The sequence below is a fragment of the Miscanthus floridulus genome, chromosome 2 (assembly GCF_019320115.1).
Source record: "Miscanthus floridulus cultivar M001 chromosome 2, ASM1932011v1, whole genome shotgun sequence".
Taxonomy (NCBI): domain Eukaryota; kingdom Viridiplantae; phylum Streptophyta; class Magnoliopsida; order Poales; family Poaceae; genus Miscanthus; species Miscanthus floridulus.
The window spans coordinates 156248294-156270032 of record NC_089581.1 but is presented as its reverse complement, the minus strand read 5'-3'; the positions used below and the strand labels follow the sequence as shown (position 1 = coordinate 156270032).

Below are 21739 nucleotides of genomic sequence, written 5' to 3'. Positions count from 1 at the left end.
AAAAAAAGGAGAAAGACGGGGATGCTAGCGTCCAGCCATCCGGACACTGCGCCTATCCCCTATGTCACGTGCCTCTTCGTTTTCTGCACCTCCTCCATTTCTCGTGCTTGCGTCACCTGGATGCCTCGCCCTTCAGCGCCATCCGCTTGCACACAGGGGCCGCCCGCTTCCGCTCCGCTTCCTGTGCGCAATCGGGGACTACCTGCGCCCCGCTTCATATCGTGCACGTAGGGCCCGCTGCGTCTGCATCCGCTTCCCGCACCTGCTCCGTATTGCGCTCGCACCCCCGCCAGCGGTTGTGCGTCGCGTGACTCCGGCCGTCCCATCCAAAACACTTGCAACATACGTTTAAAACAGATGAAACATTTCGAACAAACGCTTGCAACATACGTGTATAGTCATTGCAACATGTGCAACACCCCGATCTACTTTTGCAACATCAATATGAAACACTTGAAACATACCTCTGAAACACTTGAAACATACGCTTGCAACATGTGCTTCTTCCTGTCGTGGTGTCTTTAGCCGATCGTGGAAGACGCTATCCTAGGCGACGACGACCTTCTCCTGGTGGCGTGGTGCATGCCATGGCCGCGATGGGTGAGCGCGGAGTGGGGCAGCGCGACGCGGGATGTGGGGCGCGCGGGGAGATAGCCGCGGCGGCGATGTAGATTGGGGGCGGGCATATGGCTGCACGGTGCAGAAAAGCACGTGGTAGGCGAACGAGTCGGGAGATATTTTTTAAAGAGATGGGGGAGACGTATAGAGAGGTAGGCTTATTGGGCCAGTATAGTAGCGCGCAGGCCAAGGAAGGCGGCATCCGGTCACACGGACGCTTGCCCCTAAGCATTACCGCAAAAATCATGAAAAAATGAAAAAGGACCCAGATACCTTTTTGTATATATTGATAAAAATAAAAGGTAAAAAATATACTATATACATTGCGAAATACGCAGCCCAGCCCCAAGCAAAACTATGGAAGTAATCATCGTCCGATGGGCCATATCGAAGACACTAGCGCACAGCCCAAGCAAAATCCCTCCAGTTCGGATCCACCCCAGGCCCAAACGTCCAGCCAATCACGGAGCACGGACACGTCTCTACTGCGTGTCCCATCTCCACGACACAATCCTAAGCTGCCCTGTCGACTGCCCCACCTGCCAGCGAGGCGGTTCCCTGCTCCTAACTCCCAAGTCCCACAACCCACTGTACGACGGGGGTGGGATCTCGTGTTCTCGAGACACACGCCTTCCCCGATGGCTCGCGTCCTCCACCGCCGTCTCCTCCTCCTCGCCGCCGTCTCCTTCGCCGTGGCCGCTTCTCTCCTTCGCCCAGCTGCCGCAGTGCGCCCGTTTGTTCTGGTTCTCTCCGGTGAGGACTTCCTCAAGGATTCGGCCGCACACCCGTCCCTCCCCTCTGCCGACTCCGCCGACGACGACGGGTGGGACGACTTCGCCGACGATTCGCCGGCCGCCGACCCGCTCCTCTCCCCGTCATCCTGGGTCCCCCTACTCGACCCAACCAGCCCTCCCCCCTCTGGCGATGAGACGGACTCGCCGACCGACGCGCTCTTCGTCGCGGGCGCCCGCGCGATGCTCTCCGCAGCGTCCGACGGGGACGACGCGGCGTTCGCCACGGCCTCTGGGCAGATCGAGGCCGCGGCAGAGGCGGGGCACCCGGGCGCACAGTCCGCGCTGGCGTTCCTCACCGGCGCCGGGATGACGCGCCCAGCATCCCGATCGCTCGCGTTCCTGCTGCACAAGTTCGCCGCCGACGCGGGAGATCTCCAGTCAAAGATGGCCCTCGCGTACTCCTACTTCCGCCAGGAGGTGAGGTGGTCAAGACCGTCTGCTTTTAATCACTCGCACAATCTGCGTACTCTAATTGGGGGTTGAATGTTTGAGTTTGTTGGCGAACTTGCAAATTAAGGAGGTTTTCGGGTCAGATGTTAGCTTTCGTGCTTGGGGTAGATCAAATTGTGAAAGGTTAGTTCCCTGGGGTGAACAGGCATCAGAATTGCAAGTTGTTTCAGTTAATCAATTGGTAGTCACACTTGCTGAAATTGGGTGTAGACTTCGATATTATTTGCTGGTAGAAATTGCAAGGCCAGTGTCTTCGCCAATTTGTAGCGCGGTTCTTATTTTTACCACATCATTTTTTTAAATTTGTGCACAAACATTACACCTTAGAGAATCAAATTCCCTCTTCATCATTGTAGGGTTATATGTAATGGTAGGTCTGCAAATTCTTCTCTAGAACTAATGCTTTCCGTGACACAAAGTCATCTTACAAGTTGGAGGTAATTTAAGAAGCAATAATCGAGCTGACGAAATTTATCACTACTAACCATGATGATTTTTTTCTTGATGAGTACCAGTGAGCAGCCTGCTTTAACCACGTTTACTCTTTTTATCTTGCATCCAGACATTGGATGTCTGATGCAGTGTTCTCTTGTAAATTGTTGTGTTTCTTTTGATGAAACAGAATGGGGGATAGTATTTTACCTTAAAAGTATTGAGTTTAGCTTCTTGCCCTAACTTTTAATTCTTTTTGGTTGCTTGCATGTATTGCACAATCAGTGGTTATCGCAATAAGCTTTACTTCATATAAAAAATAGGGGTTGCTCAATCTGACTCAATATAATTTCTTAGCAATCCTCTGGATTTATCATTTTGGGATGGTTTCTACCCTTGTTAATTGTCATATATATGCTATACTAGTTATTTTGGTGTTTAAATTGGGCTCAACCTGTCAAATCCTATCATTTTAATTTTCAGATGTATGAAGAAGCTGTTATACTATACGCTGAACTTGCAGAAGCTGCCCTAACAAGCTCCTTGATATCAAAGGAGCCACCAGTGATTGAACCAATCCGCCTTCACAGTGGGACTGAAGAAAATAAAGAGGCTTTGAGGAAGTCCCGGGGTGAGGACGATGAAGATTTCCAAATCACAGAGTACCAGGCACAGCGAGGAAATGCTGCTAACATGTACAAATTAGGGCTTCTGTATTACTATGGACTGCGTGGGCTCCGTCGTGATTATGGAAAAGCATTTCATTGGTTTTCTAAGGCTGTTGAGAAAGGTGAGACACGAGCATTGGAGCTTCTGGGTGAGATCTATGCTAGAGGTGCTGGAGTGGAAAGGAACTATACCGAAGCATACAAGTGGTTGGCACTTGCTGCAAAGCAGCAACATTACTCAGCTTATAATGGATTGGGTTATCTATATGTTAAAGGCTATGGGGTGGAGAAGAAAAACTTGACAAAAGTAAGTATGCTGTATAAGAACTTCCGATACAATTGCATATCTATAGCTGAACATTAGAAAACTTAAAACGCTGTTGGAACTAAATGTTTCCCATTTACACTTCTCTTTAGCCTCTACTGTCCTTTCTTAATTGTCATTAAATTTTGTAGGTGATTACCTTTATCTGTACTTTATTTTGGTAAATATACTTCTATGCGTAACTTATCCGTAGAGATGTACTTAAATGAGTGACCTGTTAATAGGAATGGAACCCGCCACAAGAGTACCATTGATCTTGTCGACATGATTTTTCATGTTAACATCACAAAGCATAATTGTTATGGAGCAAAACTTGAGTGGTATTGTTTATTTTTCATGTTTAATGTATGGTGTCCAGCTTCCATCATTTTATCCTAGTAGTTTAAGGCTAAAACATGAAGGGCGGGCCTGGTGCAAGCGGTAGAGTCTTACCGCCTGTGACTGGAAGGTCCCGGGTTTGAGTCGCGGTCTCCTCGCATTGCACAGGCGAGGGTAAGGCTTGCCACTGACACCCTTCCCCAGACCCCGCACAGAGCTGGGAGCTCTCTGCACTGGGTACGCCCCTTTAAGGCTAAAACATGTATTGTTACAGAAATATCATGTCCCCGGATTCTCTTGCTAGTAGATTATATTTAGGGGTCATATTTATAATGTCTTGAGTTTGGGGTGCCCCCTGTTTTAGGTCTCCATGGAGACACGTTCTTGTGAGAAACCTTTCAGTTATGCACTCTTAGCTGTTGAATAATTGCTAGTGTTTGTGAATTCATTCAATACACAAGTATATTTGCACAAGCGGTTATATTAGTGTTACCGTTATCTGTTATAGTCCTACCAACACTAATTGTATACCATTCTGCCTTGATATCGACCAAATTTGATGCTAATTCGACAAGCAAACACCAATTACATGGGACATGTGGTCAACCACATACTGAATCTATGGCATGGCATGTCATGCGAAAACGAGTTTTGAAAGTGGAATGGAGAAGCGGGTGTGTCTTATGGATTTTTGAGATAAATACATAGAACCACTCTTTCAAAACAAACAAACAAAGAAACCATGTACTTTTTTTTTCTCAAAAATGCAGGAGAGCTGTGTATCATTTCATTATTAAGAAGATTAAGGAAACAAAGGAGTGTGGGTGGGGGGCGCAGGGGGGGCGGGGGGGGGGGGGGGGGGGGGGGGGGGGTTGACCTAAACCGTATACTAGTACACTAGGTTTGGCAACAGAGGCATAAAATGCAAGTAAAAAATGAGGGCCTGATTGGTTCCCTTCCAAAATTTGTCATGCCAAAGATTTGGCAAGCCATGATTTTGGCTAGTATTTGGTTTGCTACCAAAACTTGCCAAACTCTCACATTTGGCTTGCCAAATCTATGGTAGTTTTTTTTGCCCAACTTTTGGCTTGCCAAACCTTTGGCATGGCAACTTTTGGAGGTCAACCAATCAGGCCTTGATTCACATAATATATCTAGTCCAAATGCTCATGAACTTAGGAACTTGCCATCCTTTTTGTTGTTGCAGGCAAGGGAACTTTTTGAACTTGCAGCCGAGAATAAGGAAGCTGGGGGACATTATAACCTTGGTGTGTTGTACCTTAAGGGTATTGGCGTAAAGAGGGATGTAATTAGAGCATTCAATCTCTTGCTTCATGCAGTTAATGCTGGACAACCAAAAGCTATTTATCAGGTGGCGAAGCTGTTCCAGAAAGGCATTGGTCTTAAGAGGAATCTCCATATGGTAAATGACTAAGCTTCTTTTGTTGCATTGTTGGTTAAATTAAATTGCGACTGGTAACTAGGATGCCCCATGAGCTTTGTGTGATTAGATTATCCTGATCCCTGGTAAAAAGGCTTTAGGTAGAAATTTGGTTCATGAGTTATATAAACCGAAGAATGTGTGCAACGTTGGCTAATCACGTTTGATATTGATAGGTCTTTTTTGTTTTCTTGATTGATCCCCTGAGGGTAGGAATTGTTTGCTTACATTGATTCTGTGCGTGGTGTTTTAGTGTGTAGAGACAAGGTTCTTCCATAAAACATAGAATGTATTCAGTGGGTACTCTAGAGAAAATATTGAAGTTAATAAAGCAATCTCAAAGTAAAGCACCCCAAAAAAATTAGAAATTGTTATGTAACCATAGGGAAATCCATATATGTACATACTTTATTGAGAATAGAAAATCACATATGTAGCAATATCATCATCAAAAGCATAAATGGTTGAAGACAAACAGAAGTTCTATTTTCGTCCTTCCTCCCCCGCGAGGATAATCCAAAGTTTGCAGTGCATTCACTCCTCTTAATAACATAAGTTGTTTTGTTCAGAACTGTTTATGTATATGCCTCAAGAGTCTTGTATAATATTTCAGAATTTAAACGGCTATGAAAACTTGACATCTTGACATATGCCTGCAAGCATCATTGCCTGCTTCCTGCCGGAGCAGCAGCCCACTGCAGCCTAGTGACTTTCTGGTGATGCTATTGTTGCCAGCTGCGACCTATCTCTTATAGTACCACTACGCCCTCCTTTGGTATGGCTCCTCATTCTCAAAGAGCTTCTGCTCTGGCTTTGGATGAAGCTGTACCGAACGAGGGTCAAACGAAGTGCTTTGCAGCTGGAGCAGCCTGGAGCCAAACCCGTTTTTGTGTTAGCACAAGGGAGCAAAAAATTCTGGCTTTGCTCAGCGCCGCCCCCACAGGCAAAAGATGGGTGCAGCCCTCGTCTCTCTCTCAGCGCACCTCTTTTCTCTCTCAGCCCATGGAGGGGGAACAAGTAGCAGCAGCCAGCAAAGTTGGCATGAGGTGGTGGAGCCAAGCAACAGTCATGTGGAGTTGCATGGAGGGGTCCTGTCAGCTATCAAGCCTCTATAGACCCCCCCCCCCCCCCCCCCCCCCCCCCCCCCCCTCCACACACACACACACACAATTATTTCCCCATTGGAGGTGAGCTTTGGTGCAGTTTGAAGGATCAGCAGCGACGGTAACTTGAAGTCTGGGTGTCTGGCCAATGGGAGCAGAACACTCGCTCCTGCGCTTATTTGGACATGTGGTGCCAATGAGCTGCTTTATGGGATTAAGGGAAGGAATTATAGTGGGTCGGGATTTTTGTGATTATTTGACCCATCTTACATGCCTCCAAAACAATCCTAATGAGCAGTCATTAAGTGTCCAGTCGCCTTTTAGAAGCAGTCATTGAGTTTAAAGGGCGTACCCAGTGCAGAGAGCTTCCGCTCTGTGCGGGGTCTGGGGAAGGGTGTCAGTGGCAAGCCTTACCCTCGCCTGTGCAATGCGAGGAGACCGCGACTCGAACCCGGGACCTTCCGGTCACAGCCGGTAAGACTCTACCGCTTGCACCAGGCCCAGCAGTCATTGAGTTTACAGTGCCAAAAAATCATTTCATAGTACTGTCTCCAGTTTGTAGTTGCCTCTCAAACTCAATCATGGGTTATTCTTTATTTTCTTATCATGGACATTTGTTTATTTCGTATGAACATCACTTTGAAAACTAAGGTCAAATATATAACTCATGTGTCAAATAGGTAAGGGTACAATGGACATTTGACCCCTTCTACCCATTTCTAAAAAAAAAACAGGAGAAGCTGTTTTGCCAAACGTTTATCCACATGTTTCAGCTCCACTAAAGAAGCTGCTTCTCTAGAGGAGCTGGAGCTGTTTCTGAAGGAGCCAGAGCCATGCCAAACAGGCCCGTAGACATTACGCTAATCGCTGAAATACCATGGTGTGAGGAATTTTGTCACAGGCACACCCATTGGTCATATGCACACTGACTTCCTTCTTCAGATATGCCGTCTTGATTGTTTCATCAGGCAGCAATAAACCCCTGTTCCTGTTCCTATTTTTGTATCTTGATAGTGGTACATGCCTTTACCTTTAAGATTACACATGTGTTTTTTCATTTGTATTTTTTTTTCATTTGTATAGTTATAGTTGAATTAGATTTGTAAAAAAAAGAAGGCATACATGCTGAAATGAATATCTCAATTAATAAGACTTGGAGAAATCCTCTATTATGCCAATTTGATTGATCTTTTTGATACTAATCTGTTAATAATACAAATAGGGAAACATGGACCAACTAAAGCAATAACTTCTGATGCCTCAATCAAGTATATAATCATCTTACTATTTTCTTGTTTCAGGCAACAATGCTGTACAAGTCTGTTGCTGAGAGGGGACCCTGGAGTTCACTGTCCAGATGGGCTCTGGAGTCTTACTTGAAAGGCGATGTTGGAAAAGCATTGCTCTTGTATTCCAGAATGGCAGATCTTGGATATGAGGTTGCACAGAGCAATGCTGCCTGGATTCTGGATAGGTATGGTGATCAAAGTATTTGCATGGGAGAATCTAGTTATTGCACAGACATGGAAAGACATCTTCGTGCACATGCTTTGTGGTGGCAAGCATCCGAGCAGGGTAATGAGCATGCTGCTTTGTTGATTGGCGATGCCTACTACTATGGTCGGGTATGCACTACAGTCATCTGACTTTTTAAAATACATAAGTTGGTTAGGGCCGCTTGTGCTAGAATTTTGAATCTGTATGCACTCCTTTTGGACTGTAGCTTTTTTGCTTAGTATCTTCAGCGGGTTCACATATGTTTTTTAAGTATTTGGGGCTCAAGTTTTTTTTTTTTTGGAAAACACTATTAGTGTACCTGTTAGCATGACCATTGTGTATTTGACTATTTGTACAATCATTTAAAATACGGTTAATTATATATTGATTTGAAATTATGAGTTTTGGAAATTATTTGAATATATGTTGCAGTTACTGATGACTGATGTCGTCAATATAAATACCTTTTTCTGGCAACTTATGCATTTGAACAAACCAGTCCTTCGGAGGTGCTCTTAGGGGTAGGGTTTATGTACGTGTGTTCATAGGGGTGAGGGTGCGTGCGTGTTGTGAGCTTCTGCGTTGTACTGTGTAATTCTAAAAAAAAATGTCAAGTTTTCTTAGGCAAATTTCAGAAGCAAAATATTTGGATAAGAAAGTGAAATATCACCATGTGGTATTACTTGGAGAATCTGCATTTGCTGAGAAACTGGCAATATGACATCACCTACCTGTATTTCTCTGTTACAGGGCGTAGCAAGGGACTACGAACGTGCAGCAGAGGCATATATACATGCTCGGTCACAGTCTAATGCTCAGGCTATTTTTAACCTTGGGTACATGCATGAGCATGGTCATGGACTTCCCCTTGATTTGCACTTGGCAAAAAGATATTATGATCAAGCTGTTGAGGTGGATTCAGCTGCTAAGCTCCCTGTCATGCTTGCACTAACAAGTTTGTGGCTAAGGAAGAATTATGCAGACAGTTTTTTGGTAAGACATTATTTTCTGTATGTAGTAAGTACAAGTTATATGCTACTGTGACTTTCACATGGGATACCTTGTTTTGTGCTTTACGGCTTCACTTGAAACATGTATAATTATTAATAGTTTGTGCCAAAACTCTTTCCTGTACCAATTCCCAATGGGTTGCTGCTACTGATACCTTGTAGCTATCGACCAGTTCCCAGTAACTTATATCAAATGTATTCAATGAACTTTAGTCTCCAGTCCATTAAATGATATGTTGGGAAAGCCTTCTAAGTTATTCCTATATTTGGAGTTGTCAAGTGTCATGATTTATAATAAAAAGGTTTAAAACTGTTAATCTTAAGTTACTTCGAGTGGGACTAATTTGCCACATACTGATGTTAAACACACTGGTATACAAAGTATTGCCTTGGACTGGACTCAGCAAAAACAATAAGTTGGTTACAACGAATTTCCTGTCCTTGACACATGCATACTTGAATATTGTCGTTTTGTTGCTCCATATTTTGGCACTTTATTCTGATTTTATGTTCTTTAGCCTTTATTATCCAGTTTCCAGTACTTCAAAGTTCAAAGTTACTCCCTCTGTTCCAAATTATAAGCCGCTTTGACTTTTTTGGGACATTGATTTTGCTATGTATCTAGACATATACTATATCTAGATACATAGCAAAATCTATGTACTAAAAAGGTCAAAGTGGCTTATAATTTGGAATGGAGGGAGTATTCAAGAATTTGGTAACCCTTATGTTCTGGTTTGGATAGTTAACTCTTTAGCATAATCCAAGGGGATTCAACCTTCTATTGAGACAAGCAGTAGTGTTGATGCCTTGGCAGTGATAAAATACCTTTAATAATCTTCAGTTGATGAACTTTGATGGATTTGTGGAAATAAAAGTGAAACAAATAACCCCTTGTTTTGTTTAAAAAAACAAATAACCCCTTGTGTAATGAAGTTGGAGAAGATCTATGGATAGTAAGGTGTCTTGTGCAGACTGGAAGAACTTTGATCCCAGATTTGAAACAGTCAAAATGTGAGACAATGATTCCAAAGATACGACGCAGCACAAATATACTAATTTGGAATTTTGGTGAAAGTTTTTGCACTAAGATGAAGGCAGGCCTGGTGCAAGCGGTAGAGTCTTACCGCCTATGACCGGAAGGTCCCGGGTTCGAGTCGCGGTCTCCTCGCATTGCACAGGCGAGGGTAAGGCTTGCCACTGACACCCTTCCCCAGACCCCGCACAGAGCGGGAGCTCTCTGCACTGGGTACGCCCTTTTTGCACTAAGATTTGAAAGTACTTCTAAAGCAACCCAAGAAAGTTTTGGGCAAATTTTCAAGTGTTGCAAGCCACTTGGACTACTTTTTCTGTTCAGGGTTTTGATTATTTTTTCCTCTAATTAACTTTGTAGCTCTAAGGTTTGGGTCAACTCTATTCTTGTATGGTACAATGCAAGAATTTTTCTCCTTCAAAGGTTCTTTGGAAAATAAAATGACCCAACAAGCCCCAATTCATGAGCTGCTTTTCGTTTGTGTGCCACATGTTGTCTTGTTTAGGCTACACTGCATGAACAAGGCGATGTTGAGCCTGGGTCCTGTTGCATGCTTTGTAGTTTTAGTCAATTCATGGCAAGTGCTTGCATTCGTTCTTGTTACCATATCGGCAATTGTTTTGATTAAAAAAATTCCAAATTTCAGGTTCGTTTTATCGATTCACTTCCAGAAATATACCCTGTTGTTAAGGAATGGGTGGAAGATGTTCTCATGGATGAAGGGAATGCAACAATTTTGACTCTCTTTGCTTGCCTTGTAACTGTCCTCTACTTGCGAGAACGTCAAAGGCGTCAAGTCGCAGCAGCCAACCCCCAACAACCTGATGATGTTGCCATGTAAATGTCAGTTTTCATGACATGGGCAGCCCTGTTGCTTGAGGTACATATAACTATTCTTCCAAATCAACTTCTTATGAATATCTACAAAACAAGCAGTGCAAATGTTGAAGTTGTGGATCATATTATGGTGTTCTTCCAGGGAATTGGAGATGTAAAATGATAGCTCCTTGACGTGACTCATGTACACTAAATTGAGTAGGGACATGAAAGCCGCTGGAAACTCGGACAATGTTTGCTTCCTGGTGAATATTCACCCCTCCAAGACTTAGGGAGCTATGCTTGTAAAGGACAACATGTTTAGAAATATCACATGTTCAAAAGTAGACTTTTTCCCCCCTTGTGCATTTGCATAGCCATCGAATTTCGACAGGCACACACGGAGAAATCTGGAAGAGGCAACTTTGCAATTGGTAGTTTAGGGATCGGGTAACTTTCCATCAGCATTTAAACACACTGTATAGTTTTCGCTGGATGTGTTGATTAAAAAGGGGCAGTGCATATTGGGAGAAACAAGTTTGCAATAGTACCCATCACTGTTGGAAGTTTAAACACATTGTTTTCAATAGTCTGAGTGAATCTTGTAGCGGAGGGTGTTGAATGACGACGGCAGCCGCGCGCGCGGAGCAGCCGTTGCCGGTCGACAGAAGGGCATGTCTCGCGGTGCTGTCGAGGCAGGCCTCAGGCGATGAACCGGCCTATCTTTTCGTCCGATCTACGCCAACGATGATTAAGATCAGCTCCAACGTTAGTTCTAACGAGGTGCGACGAAGAGATAGAATGAATGGAACTACAGCATTGGAGCTGCGGAGTTACCTTAGAAATGCCTGGCACCGGGGCTAAGAATTAAAAATATTACTTCTTCCATTTTAAATTATAAATAGCTCTGGCTTTTTTTTTCATATATAGCTTTTGTTATGCATCTAAATACATTTTATATTTAGATACATAGTAAAAGCTAGAATGACATAGAATTTAGAACGAAAAGATCATTTATTGCTTCTCTTTTACTTGCTGCACAGTTAGAGTAAGAACACTGTTACTTGGCATGCTCTAAGGGCCTGTTTGATTCTCACCTTGGTGGAGCTGTCTGGCCCAGGCAGCTCTCCCAGGCGTCTAATTTCGATCGTTTGGGGTCTAGATGATAGCCTGGGCCAGGATGACATGTTTGGCAGGGAGCTAATTGGGAGGCCACGAACCAAATGGGCCCTCATTTTGTGTTATGAAACATGTTTCTTGGTGTGGCTCCATTGGATACTTTCTCCGTCATAAGAAAATGTGCTTCTCTTTTTTTTTCAAAAAAAAATCAATCAGTTTAAGCTGTAATTAATTCTATAAAAATACTAATATTATTATTTATGTTAATAATCCTCGTAGTCAGGGCATGTGGAGTTGCATTTCTGTTTGTGAAGTGGTTGAAACTGCTGAGCGTATTTCCTTACAGTGCATGGGATGTCATTTTTGGGATACGTGATTGCCTTTGAACAATGAGAATTATAACTTGAACTTTTTCTTCTTTTGGTGTTTTGAAGTTGTAGTAACAGGATGTATGCCATTTTTTAATTTAAAGAAATCGATGGGAGCCGTCTAATAAAATTATCTATAGATACACACTGGGCACTGGCAAACTATTATGAGACTTTTCCCTGTGTGTCATTATAAAAGATCGTAATCCCCTGTGTGCCTCTAAAAAAATTCAGCGGTCTTCAGCGCCACTACTTCAACTTTTTCGGGTCCTCCATGCCACTTCCGTCAGTTCAGGCTCTAACGCCGTCAAACTGCAGGTGTGAAAAGACGAAAATGCCCTTAAGTTCAAATATGTTAATACTTTTTTTGAGCATCTTAACGACTTCAAATGAAAAAACTCAAAACTAGAAAGTTGTAGATCTCGTCGAGATCTATAATTTTCATATAAAAATTATTTTCATTTAATTTCGCAAAAAAACTATGATGATTTTTCTAAGATATATTAATCATATCAAATCATATTTTTTTTGCGTAATTAAATGAAAATAATTTTTATATGAAAATTATAGATCTCGACGAGATCTACAACTTTCTAGTTTTGAATTTTTTCATTTGAAGTCGTTAAGATGCTCAAAAAAAATTAATAACATATTTGAACTTAGGGGCATTTTTGTCTTTTCACACCTGTAGTTTGACGGCGTTAGAGCCTAAACTGACGGAAGTGGCATGGAGGACCCGAAAAAGTTGAAGTAGTGGCGCTGAAGACCGCTGAATTTTTCCAGGGGCACAGAGAGAATTACGATCTTTTATAATGGCACACAGGGAAAAGTCTCAACTATTATACCATTTGATACTTGAGAGCCACGATGGCAGCTTAGGTTCTCCCCGGTGACTTGGCGGGCGCGCTACCGCACCGCTACGTACCGGGCCTCGAAGAGGGTGGGCGGCGGCAGTCGGCTACAAAGCACCGCACCCGCGGCGCGCCGCCTAGGTTCCGCTTCCGCTTCATCCATCCAACCAGAAGGCAAGAGCTGGGGGGGGGGGGGGGGGGGGGGGGGGGGCGTGTGGAGGAGGGAAGAACCAGGGACGAAAGGCCGGGTGCGTGAGATCACAGTGGAGGAGATGATGCAGGTCTTCTTGAAGACGGTGACGGGGAAGACCGTTATCCTCGAGGTCGAGAGCAGCGACACCATCGCTAACGTCAAGGCGAAGATCCAAGACAAGGAAGGTATCAGCACGTCGTGATCGGGACCAAGAACTGCATATGCTCGCCTGTCTCTTGGGGCCAAGAACTGCCGCAAAAAGAAGTGCAGTCACAGCAACCAGGTGAGCCTTATTTCTCCCATCAGCATCTTAGACATTGCTGAAGTATGATTTGAGGCTAATCTTTCGAAATTGCTGTTAGTTGGCGTCACTGTGGTCTAGCATCTAGGTGCTCAAGCTCACGCCAAGCATTTTATAGTTTGATGTTGTTTACATACGTATGTCTGCTTTGTATTTAAGTTCATGGTGTGTGCTGAGTTCAATATCTCAACAGTTTTAGATTTGGCTGCATATTGTTGTATGTTGCACGTGTTTCAGATTCATTGTGTCGTGTACTGTGTGCTATTCTCATTTAAGAATTGTCTGTAACGTTTCATACATGTTAGAATTTCCATCTAGCGCTAGCTGATGACGATAGCATCATTATAATTTCAACGATCAGTGTCCTCCTTTTCTGGTCTGATGTATCTTGCTCAATTTGTTCTTTTCAGCTAAGGCTAAAGAAATGCAGGGACCGGCACAGGTTTTATCAATCAACTTACTAAGTTTTACCGAGGTGTAAAGTTCCTTCCGGATACTGAAGATGGACTACGCCTTTGAATTGTGGATACTGAAGATGCTTTTGAACTGTAGGGTCATGTCGATAGCATGGTTAAGAAATGCTACTAGTTAACATGGTAGTTCAACACTTGAACTCATCTCTTGGCTGAAATTAACACTTCCTGGCTCTGTATGCTGCTACATGCCTACATTTTCTATCTCTAAAAGTTGCTGAATGTTGAATTCTGCCTACTCTGTTAAAGTAGTGGGTGCCTCTGTTAATTGTTAACATGTGATGCTCGTCGGGATGTTGTTCTCTACAAACTATGATATGTTGTCATCTTGTATGGTCCATCAAATTTAGATTGTTCAGTGAGCCATATGCAAAATAAGAGCTGATAGGAATAGGACGCACAAGATTGATTTGAGGTAATGAAATAATTGTTGATGAACAAATACAGGAAACCTTTTATCTCCAGTTTGTCAGAGAAGAAAACCAGAAAACTGAAAGGCGCGATTGCCACCCACTGGCGTGATCCACCCAGCTCATTACTGTGCCGTTCATTATCAAATGGGCCGATCCGAGCCCAAAGCAATCAGCGACGCCTCAGTGAGCGGTAAATGAGTAAGCGCTAACGGTAATTGTCTGAAGCGGACGTCCGTCTGGTCGCACGCTCGGTCGCTGGACCACGACGTCTGCCTAATAACCCAGCTCCTTTTTTTTTTTTAAAAAAAATACTCATCCACTTAGTCCTGTCCACTCAGTTCCTCTTCCTATCGCTCTTATCCGCTCACCCGCCGCCTCCAAGCGCATGGCCGCTGGCCCTCCGAAGCGCAGCGCGCGTCCGTCTCCGAGCGCGCACTGCTCGGTCGTTGGCCTTGCCAGGCATGGCGCTCAGCTACCGGCGTGCTGCAGCCCTCTCCAAGTCATGCGGCCGATGCCTCCCTTTCGCAACATGCAGCCACGGTCGCCGGCCCGCCGCCTACAAGCACCGCCAGGCCACTGCCTCCGGTGAACATCATACACCGTCAAGCCTCCATTCTGTCGAGCAGCAAGGAGATGTTGCGTTCAAAGCGCATGTTGCAGGAGTATATTTCAATTATTTTGGATGTTTGAGAGGTATGTTGCAAGTGTTCGATATGAATATTGTAAAAATAGATCGTGATGTTGCACATATTGCAATGGTTGTACACGTGTGTTGCAAGCGTCAGTTCCAAATGTTTCATCTGCTTTTTCAGACGTATATTGCAAGTGTGCTTATTTGGATGTTGCATATGTTTCACACATATGTTGCAAGAGTATGTTTGAAACGTTTCAGGTGTTTCAATCTTATATTCAATAAGTGTTTTCATGTTGCAAGTGTTTTATGTGGATGTTGCATATGTTTCACACACACGTTGCAAGTGTATGTTTCAAATATTTCACCTGCTTCAAACGTACGTTGCATTCAAGTTTTTCATGTTGCAAGTATTTCGTGTTTCAGAGGTACTATGTTTAGAGTCACGGGGGCATGCCCCGGGCGCCACAAAAAGGTGCGCGGCGAGCCGGGGGCCGGCGGATGGGGCACGTGGCACGCCAAGGTCCTACGGACGAGGCGTGCTCGTCCTCATGCCAGCTCCCAGGTCCCGCCGGCGCGGGGCGAGACGGTCAGGGACGGGGTACGCGTGCATGGCGAGACGAGGCAGATGGGGAAGGACTGCAACGATACGGTGGAAATGCGGTGCGTTTCTGCTAGGCCGTTCGGTGCCGTCCGATGGAATCCTGTCCCAGCGGACGTCAAGGCACCAACAATTCCCCTTGGCTGGCGCGCTAGGTACCGGTCTATGTTCGATGGGATGTAGAGCGATCCATCGAACCAGAGCGATGACTCAGACACACCAGCGTCCTGTAAATCCAGCAAGATCGAGGAGATGTAGGTCTCGCTGAACACGCCGATGGAAACACCGTCATCTCCGAGGTCTTTTTTTCCCGCAAACTTAGTATTTTATTAAAAGAAAGAGAATTACATGACCTAACTATAAAAAAACCCTCGCAGCGTAGGTTACAGACCACTAACACAGTTAGGGATGAAAACGAATCGGATTCACATGAAATCAGATTCATATCACTTTTTAACATATTTAAATTCGAATTCGAATACATATGTAGCTATTTTTTAATACAAATACAAAACAGATGTCTCGCATTTAGATTTCTATCGAATATTTACTCAATTCAACTTAAAATGTATAATGTTAAATTCAACATACATTAATAGAATTTTACTCCTAAGTTCATCGATGACCAAAGTGAAATGAAATCAAAGTACACTTCTAATAATCTCCAATGTCATAGTGAATTAAATTATAATGGATAATATTTAATAAAATGATAAGTCAAGTGAAGAAATTCAAATAAAAATGGTATACATTTTACTTTATCAATGTTTCTGTAATTACAAAATTATTACACTAGTAGAGATCAAAGTATATGGATATATAACATAGACAAGGATAACTCATAAAAAATAATATAATTATCAACAAATATTTAATAATTAAATGTATCAATTAATCAATCATTATTTATATACTATCTATATCATGAAATTATAAATTATATAAATTCTATCAAGTAATTCACATCAGTAGACAAATGACTTTAAGTATTGAAATAATTTACAACAACAAATATATTAGGTTTAAACTAAATTAAAAAATACTAAAATATATTTAATCTTTATATTATATCATCAATAATATTAAATTAATATTGAAAGTTATTTATAGATATACTATTAAGTAGTTTCCGCATTTGTAGTGATATTAAAATTAAATAATAGTCATCTCGACGGCAAGGCATCCGCCGTGGCAAAGCCAACACGATCTCAACCATGAAAGCCGAATGACGGCGGCGAAGCCTCCACCTGATAGGACTATCCAAACAAGCGCTACGATATAAGAGAAACCACTGCGAAGACGGACACGAGGCATACACAGGCACAACAAAAAGATCCAATCCATATCTTAGAGTTGAAGCTATACCAAACATACGCTACGTTATTGTCGGCATAAATTATAGAAAAGTACAGGTTTGGCCCATGCAATTACATGGCTTAAGTGCAATAAAATTATTTCAAATATGTGACTACCGAAAACAAACAAGATAATTTATATACATGAGTGCTTGGCTATGTAACTATGTTTAGTAAATCATGTGTATCCGATGACTCTACTCCTGTTGCAACGCACAAGCACTTTTTTTTGCTAGTGATATTAATTTACTTTCAGCTCTTGTACGTAGATCGGGTGGTGAAGGTTCAGTACCGTTCTAGCATTTTGCATCAGACAAAAAAGATTGAATAATCAACAACCTAACATGTCACTTTCCGAGTTATAGAAGCAGGAATGCAGCACTCAAATCACGTGAGTGCAGAAAGACACTATGACCAGTTACATATTCTCTTCTCATCCCCAAATAAGTATACATCTTATACTTCGAGTACTGAATCAAGCTCAAATTTAACTAAATTTATAAAAATTAGTATTATCATCTCTAAATAGATATATTCTAAAAATATATGGTGTGATTAATTTAATAATATTTATTTGGTATCCTAAATATTTATTTTTTTATATTTGGTCAAACTTATGATTAGTTGATTCGTCAAAATGTGACATGTTGAAAAGTCCTAAATGTCTATAGGGGTGAATAACCTATAAAATTTTTCTACAACAACACTAAGACAACTTGTTAGTCAATTAAATGGCAAATCGAATGTTGCGTTAGCACTAACCAACTATCCACAAGTCTAGTATGCTACGATCTCTAGTAATCACACAATGGCTATGTTGCTAATTCTACCACTAGGGAGCAACTAAGCAAACAATTCAACTAATTGCATCTATGTTACACTAGAGAGCTACTCTACTAGCTAGACTACCTCTACACAAGATATTACTAGAAATGTAAATACAAGAGAGGTAGAGGGATTGATACCGAGCCAGGCAAGTGAAAAATCAATCACAATGAATACCAATTGACACAATGATTTTTCACCGAGGTTCACTTGCTTGTCGGCGAGCTAGTCTCCATTGCGGCGATTCACCCACTTGAAGGTTTGTAAGGGACCGTGACGCCTAAGAGGAGGGTGAATTATGCAACTTAAAATTCTATTTCTCACTAAGACCTCTAATTTCACCTAGTCAAAACATATGCATGAAAGTAAACTATCTAAATGTGCAACTACGGTTTTGCTAGTGTGTTGCTATCTCTACCGCAAAAAGGAGTTATGCAACCTAGGTTCCAAGTCTACCAACTAGCCTATCACTAAGCTAGGAAAGTAAAGCACAAACCAAGATTACAATGTAAATGCGGAAGCTAAAGAGTAAGGAAGAGATATGCAAACTTCCGTCGACGACTCCGGTATTTTTATCGAGGTATCGAGAAGCGCGCAAGCTTCCCCCTAGTCCTCGTTGGAGCCCCTCGCAAGGGCCAAGCTCCCGGTCGGGTAACTTCGTGGATAGCCCCGGGTCTTTCCCACGCGTAAGTGGGTCTCCGGTGTGCCTTCAGGCAAGCCTTTCTCGGACCGCTCCCCGCCGTCTTCACTATCACGCTTCCGGCCAAACCGCCACGGGCCTTGTTCCCTTCGGTACACGGTGGCGGCCACACCACAAACGCGGTTGGTGTGATCTCGCAAGACTACAAGCCCCTCCGATGTACAACAATAGTGCGCGCAAGCACCGAGTGATAAGAGGTGTGCAAACCTCACTAAACACTAGGCTTAAACCTAGAGCAAGCGCATAAGCGGTGGTCTAACTAACCTAAGTACTTCGCAAAGCACCTACGCTAATCACTGAATGTATCACTAAGCACTATGCAAGTGGAGATCACTAAAGTGGTGTATCAACACCCTTGGTATGTTTTCTCAGCTCTCCACACCTCAAATGGTCGGTTGGGGGTCTATTTATAAGTCACATAGAGAAAGTAGCCGTTGGGGACGAAACCTAGCTTTCTGCCATTGAACGGACGCGTAGGTCGTCCTGATCGGACGTGTCCGGTCGTCCTGACCGTTGAAGCCGACCGTTGGCGCTCACTGTTGATCGGACTCTCTGGCGAGTCCAGTCGCTTACCATCTGACGCGTCCGGTCGACGTTTCACCGTTCTGGAACCTCTCTGGACTCGATCGGACACCACTGCCTGGTGCTTTCGGTCGTCCACAACTGTTGCGTCCGATCCTCACTGAGTTGTTGCTGCGACGATGAACAGTAAAGTCCGTGCGTCCGGTCACTACCTCGCTCAGAGTCCGGTCGCTGCTGGTGACAACTGTTGTTGCCGAGCAACTGATCGAACGCGTCCGGTCACCTCTGCCGAGCTTGTTTCTTCCGATCTTGCGTCTGGCTTGGTTCCTATATTCGTGCTTGGACTTTGCTTGATATCTTGGGTATTCTCTTGTGCTTCTAGGGTCTTGCTTATGGTGTTGACCGTGGGATCATCATGTCGTCTTAGTCTAAGTCACGTCTTGCACCCTATTAAACTATAAAACAATTACTTGCAAATTCATTAGTCCAATTTGGTTGTGTTGGTCATCAAACACCAAAATCCAAAGTAAATGAACCTAGGGTGCATTTTCCTTACAAGGTTCACGCGCTAAATAGGCATTACACACCTAACCCGCAACCGGGTGCCGCACAACCAACACAAGATGAGGATCCACAAGCCACGAGCAATCAACTAGAGTTGCCTTTCGCGATCTCCCACAGGGAAGGCATAAGAACCCCTTACAATCCACCGATCGGAGCCAGAGACAATTACCTTCCTTCGCTTAACGATCCACGCTGCACCAAGCCATCTAGGTGGCGACAACCATTAAGAGTAACAAGCGAAATCAGCAGCGAAACACAATCACCCTATGTCCGATCCTCTCCAGTCTCACTCCAGTGTGCCACGTCATGCTGATCGGACTCGAGAACAATGTTCTGCCAGAGTCCGGTCCTCTCCTTTAATCGGGTCTAGTCATCTCGGCCAACGCAGCCGAGCCTGAGGCCGAACATCGGACGCGTCCGATCACCCTAGTGACCAACTTTTCAACTCCTTTCACTTCACCCATGCTTCTATATTGCCAACCACAAAGTGTCTCACCATAGTGCACGTGTGTTAGCATTTTCACAAAGCATTTTCAAGGGTGTTAGCACTCACTAGAATCTAAATGCATATGCAACGAGTTAGAACATCTAGTGGCACCTTGATAACCGCATTTCACGACGAGTTTCACCCCTCTTAATAGTACGGCTATCTATTCTAAATCCACTCACACCCACTTGATGTCTTGAGTGACAAAACAAAATGCTCCTATCAAATATACCTTTGTCTTGAGCCATATTGTTTTTCTCTTTCTTCTTTTCCCAAGCTTGAGCATTTGATCATCACCATGGCCATCACCATCATCATGATCATCATCCATTTGCTCCAATGCTTAGTGTGTACCAACCTATCTCATATTCACTTAGAGCCAAAGGTTAGTACCTAGGGTTTCATCAATTATCCAAAACTAAACTAGAGCTTTCACATGTGCACTTAGTAAGTGGCAGGTCAAAATTTGCATCATCTTTCTAGGACTCCTACAGGAAACCTTAACTTGTGACTCGGGACGAGATTAGCGCCCAAACATCTAGAACATGGCGTTCGTCTGGACGCAGCCCTACACCCACGCCTGACGCACACAACTCTCTTCGCCCCATGCCAAATCCCGCTCCGAAGGCAGCGTTCGTCTGGACGAAGCTCTGCGCCTGCACCCGACGCCCGCCTACATCGCATCCCGCGCCCTGTGCTCGCCCGCATCGCGCGTCAACATCTGGAACTGCGCCCCCACGCCCGCACGTGAACCACGACGGCGCCCAGGCAGCAACACTAGGCCTCCTGCACCCATCACGTGCCCGCACTTGAACTACGGCGGCGTCCTGGCAACAACGCCAACCACCCACACACATTGCAACATGTGCAACATCCAATCTACTTTTGAAACATAAATATGAAGCATTTGCAACATACAACTGAAGCGGATGAAACATTTGAAATATGCTCTTGAAACATGCGTGTATAGCTATATAGCAACATATGCAACATCCAGATCCACTTTTGCAACATAAGTATGAAAATCTAAAACACATAAAAACAAACAGTTGAAACATGTGTGTGCAGTTGTAGCAAACATATGCAACATCCAGATAAAAACACTTGAAACGGACGTCTGAAACAACTAAAACTCTTTGAACATAGGCTTGAAACATGCGTACGTTGTCATTGCAACATATGAAACATCCCAGGTCTACTTTTGCAACATCCAATGAAACACTTGAAACATAAGTCTGAAACGCCTGAAACACTTAAAACACAGCGTCGGCGGCGGCCACAGCCTACCTGGTGGGGAACTTCGGTAGCCAACAAGCTCGGGTTAGGGGACGTTGAGAGCAACGGTCCAGCGTACACCCCAGGCGCAGCGCGCATGCCTTCCCTTCCTGTCGACGAGTGCGCTGGATGGGGATGCAGGCCTCCCCTGCCTCTCCTTCTGCGATGGGTGAGGTGGATGGGGGCATGGTGTGGGGCGCAGAGTAGCGCAGGGTGTGGTCGGTCGTGGTGGTGTTGAGGAAGGCGGGCATGCGGGGCGCAGAGCAGTGCGGGATGTGGCTAGGCGCTGCGGCGATATTTTCTTTAAGAAATTGCAGTGCCAGAAGGGGAGCGGATAAGAAAACCTTGTGGGCATCGTGGCCCACCAACGGGCCCGTCTGTTCGGACGGACATCCTGGAGAGAGCATTACCGCTTATGATTTCAATATGTGAGGTGGTGCCTGCGATATGTGGTTATTAACACGAGACAACTCCCATCAAATAACAGTAAGGCCACCCAACTAAGGAAAGATGCTGCAGCTGTAATCACATCCGGTGCTGACGTGCACTGCACTGC

General features: G+C 44.0%; 1 protein-coding gene and 1 pseudogene across 1 annotated transcript; both read left to right on the top strand.

The window, feature by feature from the left end:
- Positions 1 to 1191: 1191 nt before the first annotated feature.
- Positions 1192 to 11078, top strand: LOC136534247 (ERAD-associated E3 ubiquitin-protein ligase component HRD3-like). Its single transcript, XM_066526702.1, has 7 exons — positions 1192 to 1829; positions 2778 to 3269; positions 4813 to 5028; positions 7451 to 7774; positions 8397 to 8639; positions 10336 to 10569; positions 10669 to 11078. The coding sequence occupies exons 1-6, from the start codon at positions 1257 to 1259 to the stop codon at positions 10528 to 10530; spliced, it is 2043 nt and encodes a 680-aa protein (XP_066382799.1). The 5' UTR covers positions 1192 to 1256; the 3' UTR covers positions 10531 to 10569; positions 10669 to 11078.
- A 1985-nt stretch (positions 11079 to 13063) lies between these two features.
- LOC136540229 (ubiquitin-ribosomal protein eL40 fusion protein-like) lies at positions 13064 to 14155 on the top strand (annotated as a pseudogene).
- The last annotated feature ends 7584 nt before the right edge of the window (positions 14156 to 21739 follow it).

What these genes read in the sequence shown, in the direction of transcription:
- LOC136534247 (XM_066526702.1), top strand. Translation starts at nt 1,257, where the DNA reads ATGGCTCGCGTCCTCCACCGCCGTCTCCTCCTCCTCGCCGCCGTCTCC. An exon ending in TTAAGAGGAATCTCCATATG is followed by an intron (nt 5,029 to 7,450) that starts GTAAATGACTAA and finishes TTCTTGTTTCAG; the next exon opens with GCAACAATGCTGTACAAGTC. An exon ending in ATTATGCAGACAGTTTTTTG is followed by an intron (nt 8,640 to 10,335) that starts GTAAGACATTAT and finishes TCCAAATTTCAG; the next exon opens with GTTCGTTTTATCGATTCACT.